The following is a 19237-nucleotide window of genomic DNA, read 5'->3' on the forward strand; positions in this document are numbered from 1 at the left end:
AATATTAAATTGAAGAAAAAATCAGCATCAATAGCAGCTAAAAAAAACCCAAATCATTAATGATATACTTGAGCATATGTTAACAGTAAATTCTGGATAGTCAGGTGTGAATTTACTATAATTAGATGAGGATCTGCTTCAGATAAATTATATGAATGATCTAATATTTATGAACTAATAAAACAAGTTTAAGTTCAAGAGAAGATCTGATTGTATTAAACTAAAATAACAACTCAAAATGACCATAATTTTTGATTCAATCATTGAATTATACTCAAACTTTTACAAGAGTTTTTAAAGTATGTTTTTTTAGAGTAGCTACGAAATCGCAACCATCAAATCTTTAGATTTTTAAAATCTCACTCCCGAGCCCCGATTTTAATAATTTTTATGACTTTCATTATTATTTTTGGATTCATACTTCTTTTCTTTATAATTTTAAATTTTTATTTTTTTAAATTAAAACATGATTTTTAATCTATTTAAAGCTTTATAAACCTCCTAAAGAATTATTAGATAAAATAAAACATATAAACTTGAGGTTTATATTTACAATTCTTATCGCTTATTAAAATACATGTGTTTTTTTTATGTTTATATTTCTGTCTTTAACTTCCTCTTACACCAATTAATTAACATTCTAAAATTCCAAGTTCCTACAAATTATTAATTAATTTTAACCTAAAAGGCCTGTAAATCACAAAATTTAAATCATCAATCAAATAAAATTTTTAAAAAACATACCAAGTATAGCAAGAGATCAAAGATGAGAAGATAGAAAGAGAGAGGAGAGAGGAGAGGTCACTGCTCATTTGGGTCCCACCGGAAACTCTCCAAAGCCCAACAGTGGTCTTCCTTGCATTATTTAGACTAGTTTCAGCAGCTGAATTTAAAATGCATGGTCATGCTTTACAGACACAGACCAATGTTTTACAATCACACTATAAAAGAAGAAGCATTCAGCCCACTGGCTGACCTTAAAATGCCCAATTCTGCCATACAATCTTCATCGTTGAAGAAAAACAAAAGGAGCACAGGTTCATGATCATATACAGGCACATACAGTCCCATCATCCACCAATTCAAGTTGAATGGCTATACAAGCTTTTATAAATAAAATAAAGGTTCAGCGCATCAGAGTTGTTACAATCGTCTAGCATCAGTACACATTTGTGTTTACCAGAGTAACTGGAACGTCCAACACCTAGTGCTGCCGCCGGAAGATAAACATCCGGAAAAAGCATATCTGTAAACAACAATTAATGGTAAGTGGTGCATTTTATTTCTTACGATGCACTGTCAATTCAGAAATTAAATGCAAATAATTCTGTCTCTAAAAAGATAAAAAATAAAATAAAGCACAACAAATTGTGTGCTTGACACTTTTAGAATACTATGATCCAAACTATGATCACCTCTCCCTTCTTCTAATCAAGAAACTTACCATGGGTTATTCTAACAATGTACACTGTCACTCATGCTTCACAAGTCATCTCTGCAATGGACAAACAGATCAGCTAGCAGTCACTTCGTTATCCATGACTTTATGCTGATTTCCTCATTTTGCAGCCTTCCGTTTGGCTTGAATTTGACGCACATATTCTGTCACGATGACGTGGAACTTAGGAGCAAGCTTACTTGATGAGGAGACATTAAGGCCTGCTTTCCTCAGAGCCTGAGTCACATGTTTCTGAGCCTTTTGGAAGTGGACAGTGCAGAGTGCAGGAGCAGTTGATCTCAGTATTGGCTTTCCACATGTTATTGGTCCTGCCTGAGCACTTGAGTACATAGCCAACCAAAAGAATCTTATGATAAGTGGAAAATCAACGGATTAGAATCAATCAGAATGCACTATTTTAAAATTCATCATACGATACAGGAGCCAATAAAATATTTCACTCAGATTCGACAACCAAATCCAACCAACTGCCCAATCAAAATAGTTTTGATTTGGTATCATGGGAAGCAAACTGGCGGCAGAAATGCTAGCTATCTTAGTTGTAAAGCAAGAAAAAAAGGTTTAAAAGCAAGCAACCTAGAACTTGGATATGAAGTTTAGTTTTAAAATTTCAGTCTTTCAGCACTTCAGCAAGAACTTAAAAGTTGTTCAGGGTTCATGCATATATCCATCAATGAATGTTTGTTTTCATTTTGGATGTTAACTAATGCCATCAATCTATCACAAGCTGCAGCTACGATGTCAATGCCCAATGGACCTTATGGCAAGACAGCTCTATATTGATTAGATATCACGCACAACAGTAATCACAAAGAACAAGAAAATGAACTTCAAAAAGGATGGGCAAAAGCTACAACAATTTAACCTAAGACACAATGCACACTAACATTTCAGTCAAATCATTTGGTATAATATCCAAGTAACATGATTTCTTGGTGAAAGTATAAACATGTTACCCATGCAATAATCCGAATTACTTCTACAACACCATTAGAGTTCTTCGTAACCATGCATGACTATCAAATAAAATCGAGCAACTAGTTAGACCATCAAATGTTGTCTCACAATTTGTTCAAGAATAGTGAGAATTCTCTCAAACATTTCTCTCCTCATTTTCTTCTTTCGTTTAGCTTATTGTCTACAGTATTGCTCTGTATTGTTATACACCATGATATGCATCTGAAGACCATTTTCACCTTGTTGGATGTTGCATAATGGATACATGAAACAAAGTTCTAATCTTTTAAGCGAGGTCTCATTACCAGAACTAGCGCAAGAGGAGATAAAAATCTAGTATGAAAAAACACAAGTTTCTAGTACTTCAAATTGTTCCATAATCGTCGCTAGAAGCTACAAGGCGAGCAAATACTTCATTTCATTTCTGCATATATCAACATTCCCAGGTCCAATTCACAAAACCTTTTCATAATTATGGATTAAACTCCCAGCTTAACATCAAAACAACATTGTTTCATTTTGAACCCTGAAATATCACGGTGACAAGAAATTCTCAGGTAATTAATTGTCATCGAATTTACAAATCCTTCATGATTCATCAGACTTCTTTCCAGATCCCTAACACTATGCATATATAAACCAATTCCTACACAATCTTAATCAAGCTCATTCAATTTACCTATCCCAAACTTCCTCAACTGGCCCTGGGAAAACTAATCTTGCACAAACATGCAACTATTAAATAAAACTGGCAACGCCAACCATTCAAGCATAAAAAACATACCAAAACCTAGCTAAAAAGAGAGTTTAACACCACCAACACAATCTTACAGCAACCAAACAATCGAACCCCCCCCCCCCCCCCCCCCTCCAAAAAAAAAACCTATAAAAGAAATAAGCTTTATGAACCAGAAATCAAAGACAAAAGTAAAGCAACATCAAACCTTTTGATAACATAACCACAAGGCTTGTAAAGCTTCTGCTTTGCATCAGAAAGTATATGAAGATGACAAAAACTTGTCAAAGCCATAGCCTTTAGCTTACACCCAACAAACAAACACCTATGATTGCTCTTCAAATCACTAACATTATTATTATTTTCACCAATAACTTCAATATTAGCCTCCCCCTCCCCATTCTCTCTCTCTAAAACACCAAACCCACCACCCTGCTTATGCTGCTCTACTTTTTGAAGGGTGTTTTGGTGGTCTTCTTTGAATGGGCTAACACCATACTTCCAATAGTACTCTCTGTACAGAACTTTGAGTTCTTCCATTAATGCCCAGTAATAATCTTTGAAGCATTTTGAGAGCTGTTTCAGCTTGTGGGATCTTCTTTTGAGTAGTTCTTGGCGCGTTATGTGGGTGGCGCGTGACAACACCTGGTCTTTGAGGGAGGGAGATAATGGTGATGGATTAGCTGCGGGGTTAGGGTTAGTAGCGGGGTTAGAGTTTTGAGTGGTGTTAGTTTGTGAGGTGGTTGCTTTGGGGGTCGAGTGGTGATTCTTGGGTGGTTTAGAGGAGGAGGGGTGGTGGTTTTTGGTGGCTGCAGTCATGGCTTGCTAGAGAGAGAAAGTTCAGAGAGAGAGTGGGATTTGTTTTGTTGTTTTTCACTGACTGGTTAGTCACGGAATGTCTGAAAAGAGAATTCGCAATCTCAGACGACATGTAGTTTGCAATATGGACGACGGTTTGCGTTGAAGAAGACGACAAGTTATTCAAGTCCCCTGAAAAGCCAGGTGCTGGTTAATTCTAGGGAAACCTCAAATTAACCCCTGAAGTATTACTAAATGCCTATTTTGTCACAAAATGTAAACGTTTAACAATTGAGTCCCTAATATTCCAAATATATCTTGATTCAATAATTTCTATCCAATTTCGTTATTATTTGATATAATTTTTTTTTTCATACCAAGCTAAAATTAATGATCTCTCACAAGACAGCTTATTGACATCTAGTGATTAACGAACAGATACACATAATAAATGCCTCCAAAATTAAATAAAATTACTAACAACTTTCACTGACTCCTTAATTATTGGTGATTTTATTTTTTGTAGTCAAAGGTTTGAGCAAGCTCAATCCTCAGATTTTGCAATCATAGACAATTGTTTACAAAGTGTAGAATTTGAGAGACTATCTCAAAATACTAATGTTGTTCTATAAGAGCTTAAGAGCCCTTAAAAAGCCACGAATTACTCGGAATCCACTGCAAGCAGCTCATAGATCACATCCTTGAATGCAATGACGACCTCAAAATACATGATTACTCTGTTTCTGAGATGGCTGCCAATTCTTGATGTAGACGTCGCCCTGCTATACTTGCAGTCTTTCTCTTTGGAGCTGTGGAGCTAAGAGGATTAGGAGGTGTACTTAACCTGTCTCCTTCACCTTCCAGCATCTGGACAACAATTTTCATGGAAGGACGGTCCACTGGGTTCCACTGGATGCACCACAGTCCCACAATGGCTAGCTTCTTCGCAATTTCAGCATCCCCTTCTTCCTCGATGTGGAACCGCAGGTCTTCTCCTTCTTCTAAGAGATTATAAATCCATTCTGGGAAGTATACTTGGTCACCATTTTCTGCTGTATCATCAACATTTTTCCTTCCACCAACCATTTCTAACACCACCATTCCGAAACTATACACATCTGACTTGTAGGAGACATTCCCGAAGTTTCTTGAGAACACTTCAGGTGCTATGTAGCCGACGGTTCCCCTAGCTGTTGTCATGGAAATAGCACTTTTATACTTGGAACACAGCTTAGCCAGACCGAAATCTGCAATCTTGGGATTGAAGTCATTGTCCAGCAGGATATTATGTGGTTTGATATCAAAGTGGAGGATTGTTTGGTCACAACCCTGGTGAAGATATTCAATCCCTTTGGCCACTCCAAGGGCAATATGATGCAGCCTTTCCCAGCCAAGGAAAACATTCTTGGCGTTTGCTGAAGATATGAACTTCTGCAGCGAATCGTTTGGCAAGTACTCGTAAACTAGAGCTCGTCTAAATCCATCAGCACAGAAGCCAATCAAGCGGACTACATTGACATGGTGAATCCTAGCCATTGTTCCCATTTCGTTGACGAATTCCTCTCCTTTTTCTGATGAATTGTTTAGAACCTTAACAGCTACCGGAATCTCACTGGATAGCTTTCCTTTGAACACAGTTCCATAAGCTCCTTGCCCCAATTCATCCCTGAATTGATTTGTCATCTTTTTGAGATCAGCATGGGAGTATCTTGTGGGGTTCATAGCTCTGTAATCATCCAAAAACCTTTCAACCTTGGCCTGATATTCTTCTTCTGATTTTCTGAAGCTATATATTTGGTAGACTGCAATCACCAAAACCCCCAAAAGGATGGATCCTGTGGTTACACCTGCATATATAAATAAGCATTTTGAGTCAAGTAACTGATCTTCTTTTTTGGAAGCAAAGAGTTGGAGTAAATTTGAGAACAACTAACCTATAGTCAGATTCCTTTTCCGTGCACCTGCAGAAGATAAGAACCATTGTTACTTGTTAGGTTCTCATTTTCAGGATGTTTCTGAAGTCACTATAATGTCATGAATTTGTAGAAACAAGAACTTAATAAAGCAAAAAATCCTAGAAAATCTAGGTGCCATAAACACAGAACAGTGAAAAAGAAGACTTGAATCTAAAAATACCTTTTTTTGGTCTGGGCAAGCCATAGCATTCAGTTTCAAGCTCAGAGCTGCTATTTACCCTCAATCTACATTGTTTTCCTGTTTCTTCACAATATCCACATTTGGGATTGGACCAAGACAGGCGGATATCACGTTGAACAGGTAGGTCGTACATCTTGGTACAAGATAATAATAACTCATTGTCATCAATAGATTGTTCCGAATCAACGGCAAGAACGTCATATTGGTGAGTGCTGAGACAAGCGATCCTAGGCCGAGATATTGCATTATTTAAAGAGCAATTGAAGATGGTAAAATTGACCTTGGACATCTTAAACTGTTTGTGAAACACAGACGAATTGAAGTTTGAGTGTTGGCTTAGAAGGCAACCTTCGGGATCACTTGCATAAATAGCTTGATTTTTGTAGTCAATCTTATCTATGTTGAGTTTCACTGCACCTGGCAGCTCAAGCACTATGTCGCCCATCTCATTACAAGACAGATCAAAACCATGATAGCCACACTGTTCTGGCTGCCTGTCCTTGATCTTGAATGGAAATCGGATGTCGATGCCAGGGTTCCCACAAGATCCTGTGCAATTTAGACTTACTCCAAGTTCTGCAATGAACATGAAATGGAACAAGCATATAGCCTTTTTTGTTGAACCTTTCATCATTGCCTCCTATGGTGATATTGCAGAAACAATAGTAAACTCAGATGGGAGCAGCAAGGGTAACTCTGATACCTTCTTTTTATGACAGCTTGATCAACTAAAAGTGCTCAAGGGTAACTCTGATACCTTCTTTTTACTTGCCTAGATTAAGCACTCAGAATTGACCTCTCTTGCGTTCAATGTAGTAGTAGTTCCGTGTCAGCAAGGATTATTGCACCCTCACTTTCTTTCTAGTTACGAAGGTAAAGAGGAGGGAAGCAGAGCTTGGACTTACCTGGAACACTTGTGTTGATCTTTGGCTTTTTTCACAAATTATTGCCAAGAAGGTGCTCTATATGTTGACGCTTGTGGTGTTGAGAGTTGATGGATTTGTGGTTTATATCGAAGTAATCTTTGCGCCATTACTGTGACTTTGATATTTTAAAGGATGACTTGGCATTTTAATACGCGGATGAAACTCTCACATTGAAAAAACTGGAAAGAATTTTCAAAGGTTTTAACTTCTTTTATATTTCTCTATCTCTTGTATAAAAACCAATTTCATTAAAAAAAAATTTAATATATAATTTATATTATTTTTTAATATATTTATTCAAGTAAAATATTTTAGATTTAAAACTTGTATAAATCCATAATATTTCATGCTTAATTTTTATTAAATAAATAAAAATAATAAAATTAGAATTCATCACTCATTAAATATCAAGACTTTAATATTATATCAAAATATAAACTTAATTTAAAAATTTAAATTATTAAATTAAATTTTAAAACATAATTTATATTATTTTAACGTTACTGCTCTAACTGTTGTCTTTAAAGACTTGATGGATTGTTTATGGACTACACCCTCTTTCTCCACCCATGGCTAGGCTCCTCTTTGCTGGCTACATAGCCTTACTCCTCCTCCTGCTAGTCTTCCAAACCAGCAACTGCAAGGATACCAATCTCTGTGCCCCTTCTTCATGTGGCTATCATACTATTAGCTACCCCTTTAGCATAAACAGTAGTGATCCATTAAACTGTGGAAATCCTCTCTATACCCTCCACTGCGAGAAAAATATCTCCACAGTTTTGTATTTAGACTCACGAAAATACTACGTGCAGGCAATCAACTACAACAACTTGACAATCCGAGTGGTTGATCCTGGTGTTAAAAAAAATGATTGCTCTTCGCTTCCTGATTTTTCTTTAGCATTTGATAGCCTAGGTAAATCCAGAAGGGCATATACTCTTTTTACTTTAATATTTACAGGCTTAGATTATATCGCAGATGATGATTATCCATATACATGGTTTCAATACAAAAAGACAGGGTGGGACTCGTTTCCCAAATACAAGCCTCTCCCGTTATCGCAGATGATGATTTTCATAAACTGCACAAATCCAGTGGATTCTCCTCTGTACGTAGACACTGGTACTTGCCTTAATGGAGAAAAATCTTCCAATGTTTCACTCTTGATGCGTTCTTATGTGAATGTTGGTGGGATGAAGGCTTCGGATCTGATGGAACTGTGCAGCTTAGAGAGGATGACGTTGTTGCCAGCCAAGGATTACAAGAATACATCCTTTAAGGAACTTCACAGTCAGCTGGCATATGGGTTTGAGCTTTCATGGCACAATAGCATGTGTGGAAGCTGTGCATATGGATGCTACATCTATGATTCGAACCAGACAGGCTGCGCAGGTGGGCAAAATTGAGTAACAAACTGTTCGTTTTTCTATCTTCAACTTCTCTTTGCATGATTTCCCCATTTCTGAAGCATATTGTAGTGCTGAGCATCGTACGGTCAGTTCAATCAAGCTATCATAGGCTGCAGATGGTCATATCATTTGTCATAATAATTCGTGGTTTTCTTTTATTCGACGATAAATGATATTTTTATACCAATTTTCAGAAAACTTAGTCAAACAAAACTAAGTTTCGCTTCTTTAATACATTCAGAAAAATTTAATAAAATCTTCTCGATATTAACCTCAAGATTTGAATTCAAAACGTAAAACCAGGATAATTTTGCTAAGTCATTCATTTGTTTCTTCTCAATTTCTTTCATCTTGTAATAACCTCCATTATATATTTTCTCAAATCACAAATCTAATCTTTGCAACTGATCTCTTGGTCCAGATGGACTTTCTTGGTTGGAATTAACCGTAGGTGAGGATTCTATCTCCCCACTTCTTCATGCTTAATTCTTACTATAATATCTCTAAATTTGTTTACCTTCTCTGCAGGCGTGCTGCAGACTGTAACCATTTTCATTGGTAAGAACTCCCCTTATTGATTTTTTTTTTGAAGTTATGATGTTGGATCATATTTTATTAGCAGATACAAAATGATAATTCCTAAATGTCTTCTTATGCCAAATCTAACCCATGTTGTGTGTTTATCTTATAATCAATAAGAAATAATCATGATTTCCGTCTTCGATTTCCCCTCTCAAATTTCACACATAGCACTACTTCAGGGGCCTAAATTTATCTTTGGGAGTCCGTTTGTGATTGCATTCTTAATCTATAAATGGCGACGAAGACATCTATCAGCATATGACACAGTTGAGGAATTCCTGCAGACTCATAACAATCTTATGCCAGTCGTAAGGTATTCTTATTCAGAGATTAAGAAGATGACCGGAGGTTTCAAGGAAAAGTTGGGAGAAGGAGGTTTTGGTTGCGTGTATAAAGGAAAGCTTCGCAGTGGACATTCTGCAGCGATAAAATTGCTGAGCAAATCCAAGGCTCATGGACAAGATTTCATCAATGAAGTCGCTACCATTGGAAGGATTCGGCACACCAATGTAGTGCAACTAGTTGGTTTTTGTGCTGAGGGATCAAAGCGCTCTCTTGTATATGATTTCATGCCCAATGGATCTCTCAATAATTTCATTTTTTCTCAAGAAAGATCTGTCTCTTTAAGCTGGGAAAAACTGCATGAGATTTCCGTTGGAGTGGCTCATGGCATCGAATATCTACATCGAGGTTGTGAGATGCAGATCCTACATTTTGACATCAAGCCTCACAACATTCTTCTCGATGAAAACTTCGCTCCAAAAGTTTCTGACTTTGGGCTTGCTAGGTTGTGCCCAGCAAATGAGACCGAGAAATCTCTCACTAAAGTGGGGGGGACGATAGGTTACATGGCGCCAGAACTGTTCTACAAGAACATCGGGCGCATCTCATATAAAGCTGATGTTTATAGCTTTGGAATGTTGCTGTTGGAAATGGCAGGCAGAAGGAAGAATCAGAACGTATTGACAGAGAATTCAAGCCAAATTTACTGGCCAGATTGGGTTCGTGACCAAGTCTCTCATGAGAAGGCTATAGATATTGGAGATGGTGGCACGGAAGAGGAAGAAAAGATAGTCAAGAAGATGATTATTGCAGGGTTATGGTGTATACAAATGAATCCTCTAAATCGCCCTGCAATGAATGAAGTTGTGGAGATGCTTGAAGGAGACATGGAAAGCCTGCAACTGCCTCCAAAACCTGTTCTATATCTAGATGAGAAGCCAATTAACACTTTTGGAGAGTCATCTTCCATGTCTGATTATTTTCGGAATCAATCAGCTTGATTGAAAATGCATATAATTAAGTGATCTTGTATGAAATACTCTGCTGCTCATGTGCGGAGGAAGGCTTGTCCCATGAATGATACTAGTTCTTTGATGGTTAATACCATTATGATAAACTGTAATCATCCACCTTATTTCTTGGTTGTGTAACTAGCTAAGAGAGTCCTAGTTGGCTTGTTAGGTTTGAACTGATCCGTGTTCTTATCAGATGAAATTTTTACATCAAATCTGCATTTGATGGATATTCTTCTTGATTCGTTTTACTATGATTTCAAAAAAGGTATGCTTTAATCCAAGTTTTATATAAAATGTCTGATCTCTCAAGAATTTGATTATGGACATTTGCATCATGACTCGAATCCTGGGTCCATAACCGGTAATGCGGGAGTGGTGTCAAAAAAACACTCCACTTACGCTAAGTCTCAGAACGGACATATCAAAAGAACAAGTTATTTTAAAAAAAATACGCAGCATTTCATAATCTTTAGAAATATTATATTATTCAAAATTAATGAAATCAAATGATATACATATACATACTAAGCATATTATCATGAAGTACATGTCCGATATCAGATAACACTCGAAGGTGACCATTGTGGGAGGATAAGTCGCCACAAGCTGATAGCTCTCTCACCAACTAGTTATACAGAATACTATGTACACATATTAAATATAATTTAATTCAATAGAATGTGAATGCAAATTCAAGAATAAATTAGTACTTAGAAAATAAAGCAACATATATAAATATTCAAGTGATTAACTAGTTGTACTCATCATATAATCAACATACATATTTATTTATATTATATGCATATTAAAGATTTATCTCAATCACTCGAAAAATATAGAACTACAAGGAATATTAGATGAAAGATCCAGAAATCGTATTGAGGATCGTTAGGAGAACCTACAATAAATATTCAAAATATACTAAAAAACAACCCAAAACAATACAAATAAAAGATTTCAATGCATAAAATAAAACCAGGTTTAGTCTCCTAAGTTTAGGGACTAAATCAACAATTTTCAAAAACAGAGACCAAAATGTAATTTTACTAAAATTGGAGGATCAAATTTTAAATACATAAACATACTGAAATTTCACCCATAAACCATTCTCAATTCTGTCCAGAACGAACCAGGGGTCGAATTGTAATTTTTATAAAATCCAGGGACTAAAATGTAAATTCCTAAAATTGAGGGACCAAAATGAAAATATTCCAAATCAATTATCAAACTGAGATTCATCATCCTTAATAACCTCATAATAACACTGACCAAAATCTCAAAATACATTTAGGGGTCAAATTATACTTTTTCCAAAGTTAAGGGACTAAACTGTAATTTTAATAAATCAAGGACCAAAATAAAATTTTATCATTTTCAACCTCAAGACCATTCTGTCCAGATTTTCTAGAAAAGTTGAAAAATAAATTTCTTAACCCATAAAAATCAATTTAAACAAATCAACTCACAAATTCTTATTTCTAACAACATACTCAAAATCAATCACTTAACCTTAAACCCTTAATAATCATGAATCAATATTAAAAACATAAACTTCAAATCCATATAAACCATAATTGAAAGTAACATGAGGGGGAACCACTTGCTACTTCTACATTTCTTGAACCTAAAAATTCAAGATCAAAAACTGAAATTCCTGGTTTGATGAGGGAAGAGTCACAACGACCACAAGAATTAGAAGAGAGAAAAACAATTCTCTTGCAACTTTTTCTTATATACCTAGGTTAACTTAGGTTGGATTTGGGCTGACTTGAGCTTGGATTTGGGACAAAAATTTGGGGTTCACAACACTTTCCTTGTTAAACAAAATTCGTTCTCAAATTTAAACTTTAAGAACCCAAGTCTTACCATCAAGTTCAAACAACTATGGATACTTGTTGAGCATTTCCTCCTCAAGCTTTCACATTGCTTCTTCACGTGAGTGTCCCTCCACACAACCTTAACCGATGTGATTTCTTTCTACCAAAGTTTTCTAACTTGTTGTTCCATCATTCCATTGGTTAAACTTCATATGACATTTCTTCCCTTAGCTCAATCAGTTAAACTTTCAGCACATGAGATGAATTAGACAAATACTCGTTTAACATCAAAACATGAAACACTAGATATATGGAGGATAGATTAGGAGGCAAAACAAGCCGATATGCCACTGCCCCTACTTTTTCCAAGATCTCAAAGGGCCTTATAAACTTGAGACTTAACTTTCCTTTTTTATCAAATCTAAATATTCTTTTAGTCGGTGAGACTTTTAGGAACACCTTGTCATCCACTAAAAATTATAGTAATGAGAACAGAGCTCTTTTGGTTTTGAAAGGGAGAACTCATGTTCGAGAGGGCTACCTTGTGTCGTGCTTTACCAAGGTACCTGGTAAAAATTATAGTAATGAGAACAGAGCTCTTTTTGTTGTTTTCAAAAAACAAAAAAAACACGCCTAAATTTGATAGGGTTCAACTCTTCTATTTTGATTCAGTCTACAGGAAACTCAAAAGTTCTGTCCAGTGCTTTTAATGTGATTTACACTCCTGAAAAGAGTGGAATCTATGAAATTAATGTGTTATGTGGAAATGTTTTGCTAAATGGTGGCCATTCATTCAGAAAGGAAGTGAGAACAGGTATTGTCAGTAATTTAACCTTTGATACGGACAAATTTCCTAAATTTTCCTTGTCATTTACTAGTTTATCAAGATGATAACTTGTGTAAAGATTTGTCAAGTTAATTGAGGTTGATTTAAGTGTTTTTTAATTTTATTTTTTAATATTAGATTGATTGAAAACTAAATTTATAATTTGTTTTGATTTGCTTCATATGAAGTTACCTTGATCTTATAATCCAAGTTGTGAAATTAATAAATTAACTTAAATTGACATGAATCGATCCAATATGTTCTCGTCTCAATACTTTTTAAAAAGGGTATCGTTTTAAATTTTTTTTGAAGTGAAACTATTTTGTTACCGGTTGTTCTTTAAATTAGTAAAGTTAATTGAATTATTTTGAATCAATTTCTATATTCTATATGTTTTATTTTTTTCTATTAAAAAAAAGATTGGCAACGTTGCAGCGTTTGAACATTTTTTTATGTTAAAAAAAATTAATCTAATAATGTCTAAAAAGAGAATCGACAGTCTCAAATAACACGTGAAAAGTTATTAAAGTTCGTTGAAAAGCCAGGTGTTGTTTATTTAAAGAGGAAACTCAAATTAACCTCTAAAGTATTACTAAATTCTTAATTTGTCACAAAATATAGAAGTTTAGCCTTACAATTGGGTCCCTAACATTTGAATATATCTTTTTGTCAAAGGAAAAAATATTAAAGTAATGGACATGAAAAGAAGAAGCCGATTGGGAAATATCCGAAACATCAAGGACCCAATCAATAACTTGATTTTGGAATGAGATTTTAACAATTCTTAACTTGCCATAAAATATGAAAGGTTAACAATTGAGTCCATATCATTTCAATTATATCGTGATTGAATCCTTTCTATCTCCAAGTTTGTTAGTATTTGCTACAATTTTTCTTTTAAATTTTTTTTTTTACCTTACAAGGAGAGGGTTGAACTCAAGAACAAGAGGAAGGGCACTTATGCTAGTTGAGTTTTAGCTAATTGACGAGAAAGGATTAGTTTTGTAGCATAAAATACGCCCATCAACCGAAAAATTAATAGTAATGGATATGAAGGAAGAAGCCAATTGGGAAATACATGAAACTTTAAGGCAGTGTTTGGCACTGTGATTGGAAAGTATTTTTAAAATTTTTTAAATTTTTAAATATTTTTATTTAAATTAATCTGTTTTTGATATTTTCAAATCATTTTGATGTGGAAATATCAAAAATAATTTTTAAAAAATAAAAAAATATTATTTTAATGTGTTTTAAAATGAAATGTATTTTGAAAAACAACCGCTACCACACTCTCAAACACATATTTTCAAGTACCTTAAAGGCCTGTTTTGAAGTACGTTAAGAATTATTTTTCTAATTTTTTTTTATGGTAAATGAATTAAAATAATATTTTTTTATTTTAAAAATTTATTTTTAACATTAATACATCAAATTAATATAAAAACAATAAAAAAAATTAAAAAAAATTAAATTTTTTTTAAAATATAACGACCACACCCCCGCACAAAAACGCGCACTAAGAGTCCTAAAATAGCATGATCATAAACTTTAAGAAATACAATTTAAAAACTAATCTTGCAAGCAAATACAGTTTCATCAAATGCATGCCAATCTTTTCTTTGTGTAATAAGCCGCGAATTACTCAGAATCCACTGTTGTCAGCAGCTCATAGATCACAGCCTTCAAAGCAATGATGAGCTCAAAATATATGATTACTCTGTTCTGAGCCTTTGATTTGGAAAGCAGTGATGAACTCATATGCTGATAGATGTCTTCGTCGCCATTTATAGATCAAGAATGCAATCATAAACGGACTCCCAAAGATAAATTTTGGCCCCTGAAGTAGTGCTGCGTGTGAAATTTGAGGGGGGAAATCAAAGACCGAAATCATGATTATTTCTTATTGATTATAAGACAAACACACAACATGGGTTAGGTTTGGTGTTAGAATTTTTTCGCCTAGTTGAAAAATCATGTAAAATATAGACCATCATGATTTGTAGAAAAGCATACTCTTAACCAAAACGTATGTCTCAGAACTTGGCTTTCCATGTCAAAGGCTCAAAATATAGATCACAGCAGGTATTGTCAGTAATTTAACCTTTGATTTGGATCGATTTCCAAATTTTCCTTGTAATTCATGATTATCATGGTCTAATAAGTTATAGATTTATAGAATGTTTGGGAATCGTGGTTTCTTTAAAAATTTAATTTTTTTTTGTTAATTTGTTTTTTATATTTTGGATAGTTTTAATTCTGATTAAAAAATAATTTTAAAAAAATAAAAAAAAATATTATTTTAATGCATTTCAGCAAGAAAAACACTTTGAAAAGCAACCGCAACTACATTCCCAAACATGTCTAATTAAACTTTTATCTATTATAAAAAAGATTGGCAACGTTGAATCGTTTGAACATTTTATTTATGTGAAAAAAAATAATCTAATAATATCTAAATAGAGAATCGGTAGTCTCAAATAACACACAGGATGACTGTTTGCATTGAAAAAAACAAGTTATTAAAGTTCGTTGTTTAATTACAGAGGAAACTCAAATTAACCTTTAAAGCTAGGTGACAGAACCTGGTCTTTGAGGGAGGGAGATAGTGGTGATGGATTAGCTGCGGGGTTAGGGTTAGTGGTGGGGTTAGAGTTTTGACTTTTGAGTGGTGTTACTTTGTGGGGTGGTTGCTTTGGGGGTCGAGTGGTGGTTCTTGGGTGGTTTAGAGGAGGAGGGGTGGTGGTTCTTGGTGGCTGCAGTCATGGCTTGCTAGAGAGAGAAAGTTTAGAGAGAGAGAGAGTGGGACTTGTTTTGTTGTTTTTTCACTGACTGATTAGTCACAGAATATCTGAAAAGAGAATTCGCAATCTCAGACGACATGTAGTTTACAAAATGGACGACGGTTTACATTGAAGAAGACGACAAGTTATTCAAGTCCCCTGAAAAGCCAGATGCTGTTTAATTCTAGGGAAACCTCAAATTAACCCCTAAAGTATTACTAAATGCTTATTTAGTCACAAAATGTACAATTTTAACAATTGAGTCCCTAATATTTCAAATATATCATGATTCAATAATTTCTATCCAAATTCGTTATTATTTGCTATAATTTTTTTTTGGTTACGAAAGAGAATTCGAACTCCTCTTGAAGGGAGAGAGAACACTAATAACAATTTAGCTACAACTTATTAACTAGAAAGTAGTGGTTTTGTTGCATAAAATATAAAAAGTAATAGCAATGGACATGAAGAGAAGAATCCAAATGAGGAATATCTGAAACATGAAGGACCTAATTAATAATTTGTTTTTGGAAAGAAATGGAGAATTAGATACTAGGTTAGGGAAAAATATTTGAGGTTTCAGCATAATTATAAGTTGTTTTTCCAATGAAATGCAATGTAATCCTTGACTCATTATCTAGATTTAAATTATAAATTTAAACAGATTAATTTAAATTAATTATAAATTTTAATATTATTTTGTATTTAAAAAAAATTAAATTGAGTTTTAATAAATCACGGATTCACTTGAAGACTTTTTTTTATTTTTATAATCATTCATCTATAATAAACAAGCTGGTTGGGTATTAAGTTGACCACCAAACCAAGCTAAAAATAATGATGTCTCGCACAACTTATTGACAACTAGTTATTAACTAAGGGATACACATAATAAATGCCTCCAAAATTAAATAAAATTACTAACAACTTTCACTGTATCCACTACTTAATTATTGGTGATTTTTTTTTTTTTTTTGTGGTCAAAGGTTTGAGCATGCTCAATCCTCAGACTTTGTAATCATAGACCAAGTGTAGAGTTTGAGAGACTATCTCAAAATACTAATGTTGTTCTATAAGAGCCCTTAAAAAAGCCACGAATTACTCGGAATCCACCGCAAGCAGCTCATAGATCACATCCTTGAATGCAATGACGACCTCAAAATGCATGATTACTCTGTTTCTGAGATGGCTGCCAATTCTTGATGTACACGTCGCCCTGCTATACTTGCAGTCTTTCTCTTCGGAGCTGTGGAGCTACGAGGATTAGGAGGTGTACTTAACCTGTCTCCTTCACCTTCCAGCATCTGGACAACAATTTTCATGGAAGGACGGTCCACTGGGTTCCACTGGATGCACCACAGTCCCACAATGGCTAGCTTCTTCGCAATTTTAGCATCCCCTTCTTCCTCGATTTGGAACCGCAGGTCTTCTCCTTCTTCTAAAAGATTATAAATCCATTCTGGGAAGTATACTTGATCACCATTTTCTGCTGTATCATCAACATTTTTCCTTCCACCAACCATTTCTAACACCATCATTCCGAAACTGTACACGTCTGACTTGTAGGAGACATTCCCAAAGTTTCTTGAGAACACTTCAGGTGCTATGTAGCCGACGGTTCCCCTAGCTGTTGTCATGGAAATAGCACTTTTATACTTGGAACACAGCTTAGCCAGACCGAAATCTGCAATCTTGGGATTGAAGTCATTGTCCAGCAGGATATTATGTGGTTTGATATCAAAGTGGAGGATTGTTTGGTCACAACCCTGGTGAAGATATTCAATCCCTTTGGCTACTCCAAGGGCAATATGATGCAGCCTTTCCCAGCCAAGGAAAACATTCGTGGCGTTTGCGGAAGATATGAACTTCTGCAGCGAATCGTTTGGCAAGTACTCGTAAACCAGAGCTCGTCTAAATCCATCAGCACAGAAGCCAATCAAGCGGACTACATTGACATGGTGAATCCTAGCCATTGTTCCCATTTCATTCACGAATTCCTCTCCTTTTTCTGATGAATTGTTTAGAACCTTAACAGCCACCGGAATCTCACTGGATAGCTTTCCTTTGAACACAGTTCCATAAGCTCCTTGCCCCAATTCATCCCTGAATTGATTTGTCATCTTTTTGAGATCAGCATGGGAGTATCTTGTGGGGTTCATAGCTCTGTAATCATCCAAAAACCTTTCAACCTTGGCCTGATATTCTTCTTCTGATTTTCTGAAGCTATAGATTTGGTAGACTGCAATGACCAAAACCCCGAAAAGGATGGATCCTGTGGTTACACCTGCATATATAAATAAGCCTTTTGAGTAAAGTAACTGATCTTCTTTTTTGGAAGCTAAGAGTTGGAGTAAATTTGAGAACAACTAACCTACAGTCAGATTCTTTTTCCGTGCACCTGCAGAAGATAAGAACCCTTGTTACTTGTTAGGTTCGCATTTTCAGGAAGTTTCTGAAGTCACTATAATGTCATGAATTTGTAGAAACAAGAACTTAATAAAGCAAAAAATCCTAGAAAATCAAGGAGCCATAAACACAGAACAGTGAAAAAGAAGACTTGAATCTAAAAATACCTTTTTTTGGTCTGGGCAAGCCATAGCATTCAGTTTCAAGCTCAGAGCTGCGATTTACCCTCAATCTACATTGTTTTCCAGTTTCTTCTTCACAATCTACACAATTGGGATTGGACCAAGACAGGCGGATATCACGTTGAACAGGTAGGTCGTACATCTTGGTACAAGATAATAATAACTCATTGTCATCAATAGATTGTTCCGAATCAACGGCAAGAACGTCATATTGGTGAGTGCTGAGACAAGCGATCCTAAGCGGAGATGTTGCATTATTTAAAGAGCAATTGAAGATGGTAGAATTGTCCTTGGACATCTTAAACTGTATGTGAAACCCGGACGAATAGAAGTTTGAGTGTTGGCTTCGAAGGCAACCTTGGGGATCTGTTGCATAAATAACTTGATTTTTGTAGTCAATCTTATCTATGTAGAGTTTCACTGCACCTGGCAGCTCCAGCACTATTTCGCCCAACTCATTACAAGACAGATCAAAACCAGGATAGCCACACTGTTCTGGCTGCCTATCCTTGATCAAGAATGGAAATCGGATGTCGAGGCCATGGTTCCCACAAGGTCCTGTGCAATTTAGACTTACTCCAAGTTCTGCAATGAACATGAAATAGAACAAGCATATTGCCTTTTTTGTTGAACCTCTCATCACTGCCTCCTATTGTGATAGAGTTTCGACCTAACAGTGTCTAGATATTGCAGAAACAATAGTAAATTCAGATGGGAGCAGCAAGGGTAACTCTGATACCCTCGTTTTACTTGCCTAGATTAAGCACTCAGAATTGACCTCTCTTGCGTTCATTGTAGTAGTAGTTCCACGTCAGTAAGGATTATTGCACCCTCACTTTCTTTCCACCTGGGTTGATCTTTGGCTTTTTTTCACAAATTATTGCCAAGAAGGTGCTCCAAGGAT

General features: G+C 35.3%; 4 protein-coding genes across 6 annotated transcripts; 1 reads left to right on the forward strand and 3 right to left on the reverse strand.

Annotated features, from left to right (window-relative positions):
* Positions 1-811: 811 nt before the first annotated feature.
* On the reverse strand, positions 812-4077 carry LOC133673559 (uncharacterized). Its single transcript, XM_062094430.1, has 3 exons — positions 3361-4077; positions 1445-1778; positions 812-1246 (listed from the first exon to the last, which is right to left on the reverse strand). Exons 1-2 carry the CDS (start codon positions 3969-3971, stop codon positions 1559-1561), a joined length of 831 nt encoding a protein of 276 aa, XP_061950414.1. The 5' UTR covers positions 3972-4077; the 3' UTR covers positions 812-1246; positions 1445-1558.
* Positions 4078-4440: 363 nt separating this feature from the next.
* LOC133673558 (rust resistance kinase Lr10-like) lies at positions 4441-7059 on the reverse strand. Its single transcript, XM_062094429.1, has 3 exons — positions 6087-7059; positions 5885-5911; positions 4441-5797 (listed from the first exon to the last, which is right to left on the reverse strand). The coding sequence occupies exons 1-3, from the start codon at positions 6739-6741 to the stop codon at positions 4683-4685; spliced, it is 1797 nt and encodes a 598-aa protein (XP_061950413.1). The 5' UTR covers positions 6742-7059; the 3' UTR covers positions 4441-4682.
* A 489-nt stretch (positions 7060-7548) lies between these two features.
* On the forward strand, positions 7549-10534 carry LOC133673556 (rust resistance kinase Lr10-like). Of its 2 annotated transcripts, XM_062094425.1 has the most exons (4): positions 7549-8425; positions 8864-8893; positions 8971-9000; positions 9193-10534. In XM_062094425.1, exons 1-4 carry the CDS (start codon positions 7603-7605, stop codon positions 10305-10307), a joined length of 1998 nt encoding a protein of 665 aa, XP_061950409.1. In that variant the 5' UTR covers positions 7549-7602; the 3' UTR covers positions 10308-10534. The 2 variants fall into 2 exon arrangements, with proteins under 2 accessions (XP_061950409.1, XP_061950410.1); XM_062094426.1 differs by lacking the exon at positions 8864-8893.
* A 6107-nt stretch (positions 10535-16641) lies between these two features.
* LOC133673557 (rust resistance kinase Lr10-like) lies at positions 16642-19169 on the reverse strand. 2 transcript variants are annotated; one of them, XM_062094427.1, is made up of 3 exons: positions 18319-19161; positions 18117-18143; positions 16642-18029 (listed from the first exon to the last, which is right to left on the reverse strand). In XM_062094427.1, exons 1-3 carry the CDS (start codon positions 18971-18973, stop codon positions 16915-16917), a joined length of 1797 nt encoding a protein of 598 aa, XP_061950411.1. In that variant the 5' UTR covers positions 18974-19161; the 3' UTR covers positions 16642-16914. The 2 variants fall into 2 exon arrangements, with proteins under 2 accessions (XP_061950411.1, XP_061950412.1); XM_062094428.1 differs by lacking the exon at positions 18117-18143 and having other exon boundaries at positions 18319-19169.
* Between the last annotated feature and the right edge of the window lie 68 nt (positions 19170-19237).

The sequence above is a fragment of the Populus nigra genome, chromosome 14, assembly GCF_951802175.1.
Source record: "Populus nigra chromosome 14, ddPopNigr1.1, whole genome shotgun sequence".
NCBI classification, from domain to species: Eukaryota; Viridiplantae; Streptophyta; class Magnoliopsida; order Malpighiales; family Salicaceae; genus Populus; species Populus nigra.

Bases quoted from the DNA above. Each gene is read 5' to 3' on its own strand.
- LOC133673556 (XM_062094425.1), top strand. From the start codon at position 7,603: ATGGCTAGGCTCCTCTTTGCTGGCTACATAGCCTTACTCCTCCTCCTG. The intron at 8,894-8,970 runs GTGAGGATTCTA...CCTTCTCTGCAG, and splicing joins TTGGTTGGAATTAACCGTAG to GCGTGCTGCAGACTGTAACC. The intron at 9,001-9,192 runs GTAAGAACTCCC...TTTCACACATAG, and splicing joins GACTGTAACCATTTTCATTG to CACTACTTCAGGGGCCTAAA.
- LOC133673558 (XM_062094429.1), bottom strand. From the start codon at position 6,741: ATGATGAAAGGTTCAACAAAAAAGGCTATATGCTTGTTCCATTTCATG. The intron at 5,912-6,086 runs GTATTTTTAGAT...TATCTTCTGCAG, and splicing joins CTTGCCCAGACCAAAAAAAG to GTGCACGGAAAAGGAATCTG. The intron at 5,798-5,884 runs GTTAGTTGTTCT...TTATATATGCAG, and splicing joins GAAAAGGAATCTGACTATAG to GTGTAACCACAGGATCCATC.
- LOC133673559 (XM_062094430.1), bottom strand. From the start codon at position 3,971: ATGACTGCAGCCACCAAAAACCACCACCCCTCCTCCTCTAAACCACCC. The intron at 1,779-3,360 runs GTTTGATGTTGC...TATGTACTCAAG, and splicing joins TGTGGTTATGTTATCAAAAG to TGCTCAGGCAGGACCAATAA.
- LOC133673557 (XM_062094427.1), bottom strand. From the start codon at position 18,973: ATGAGAGGTTCAACAAAAAAGGCAATATGCTTGTTCTATTTCATGTTC. The intron at 18,144-18,318 runs GTATTTTTAGAT...TATCTTCTGCAG, and splicing joins CTTGCCCAGACCAAAAAAAG to GTGCACGGAAAAAGAATCTG. The intron at 18,030-18,116 runs GTTAGTTGTTCT...TTATATATGCAG, and splicing joins GAAAAAGAATCTGACTGTAG to GTGTAACCACAGGATCCATC.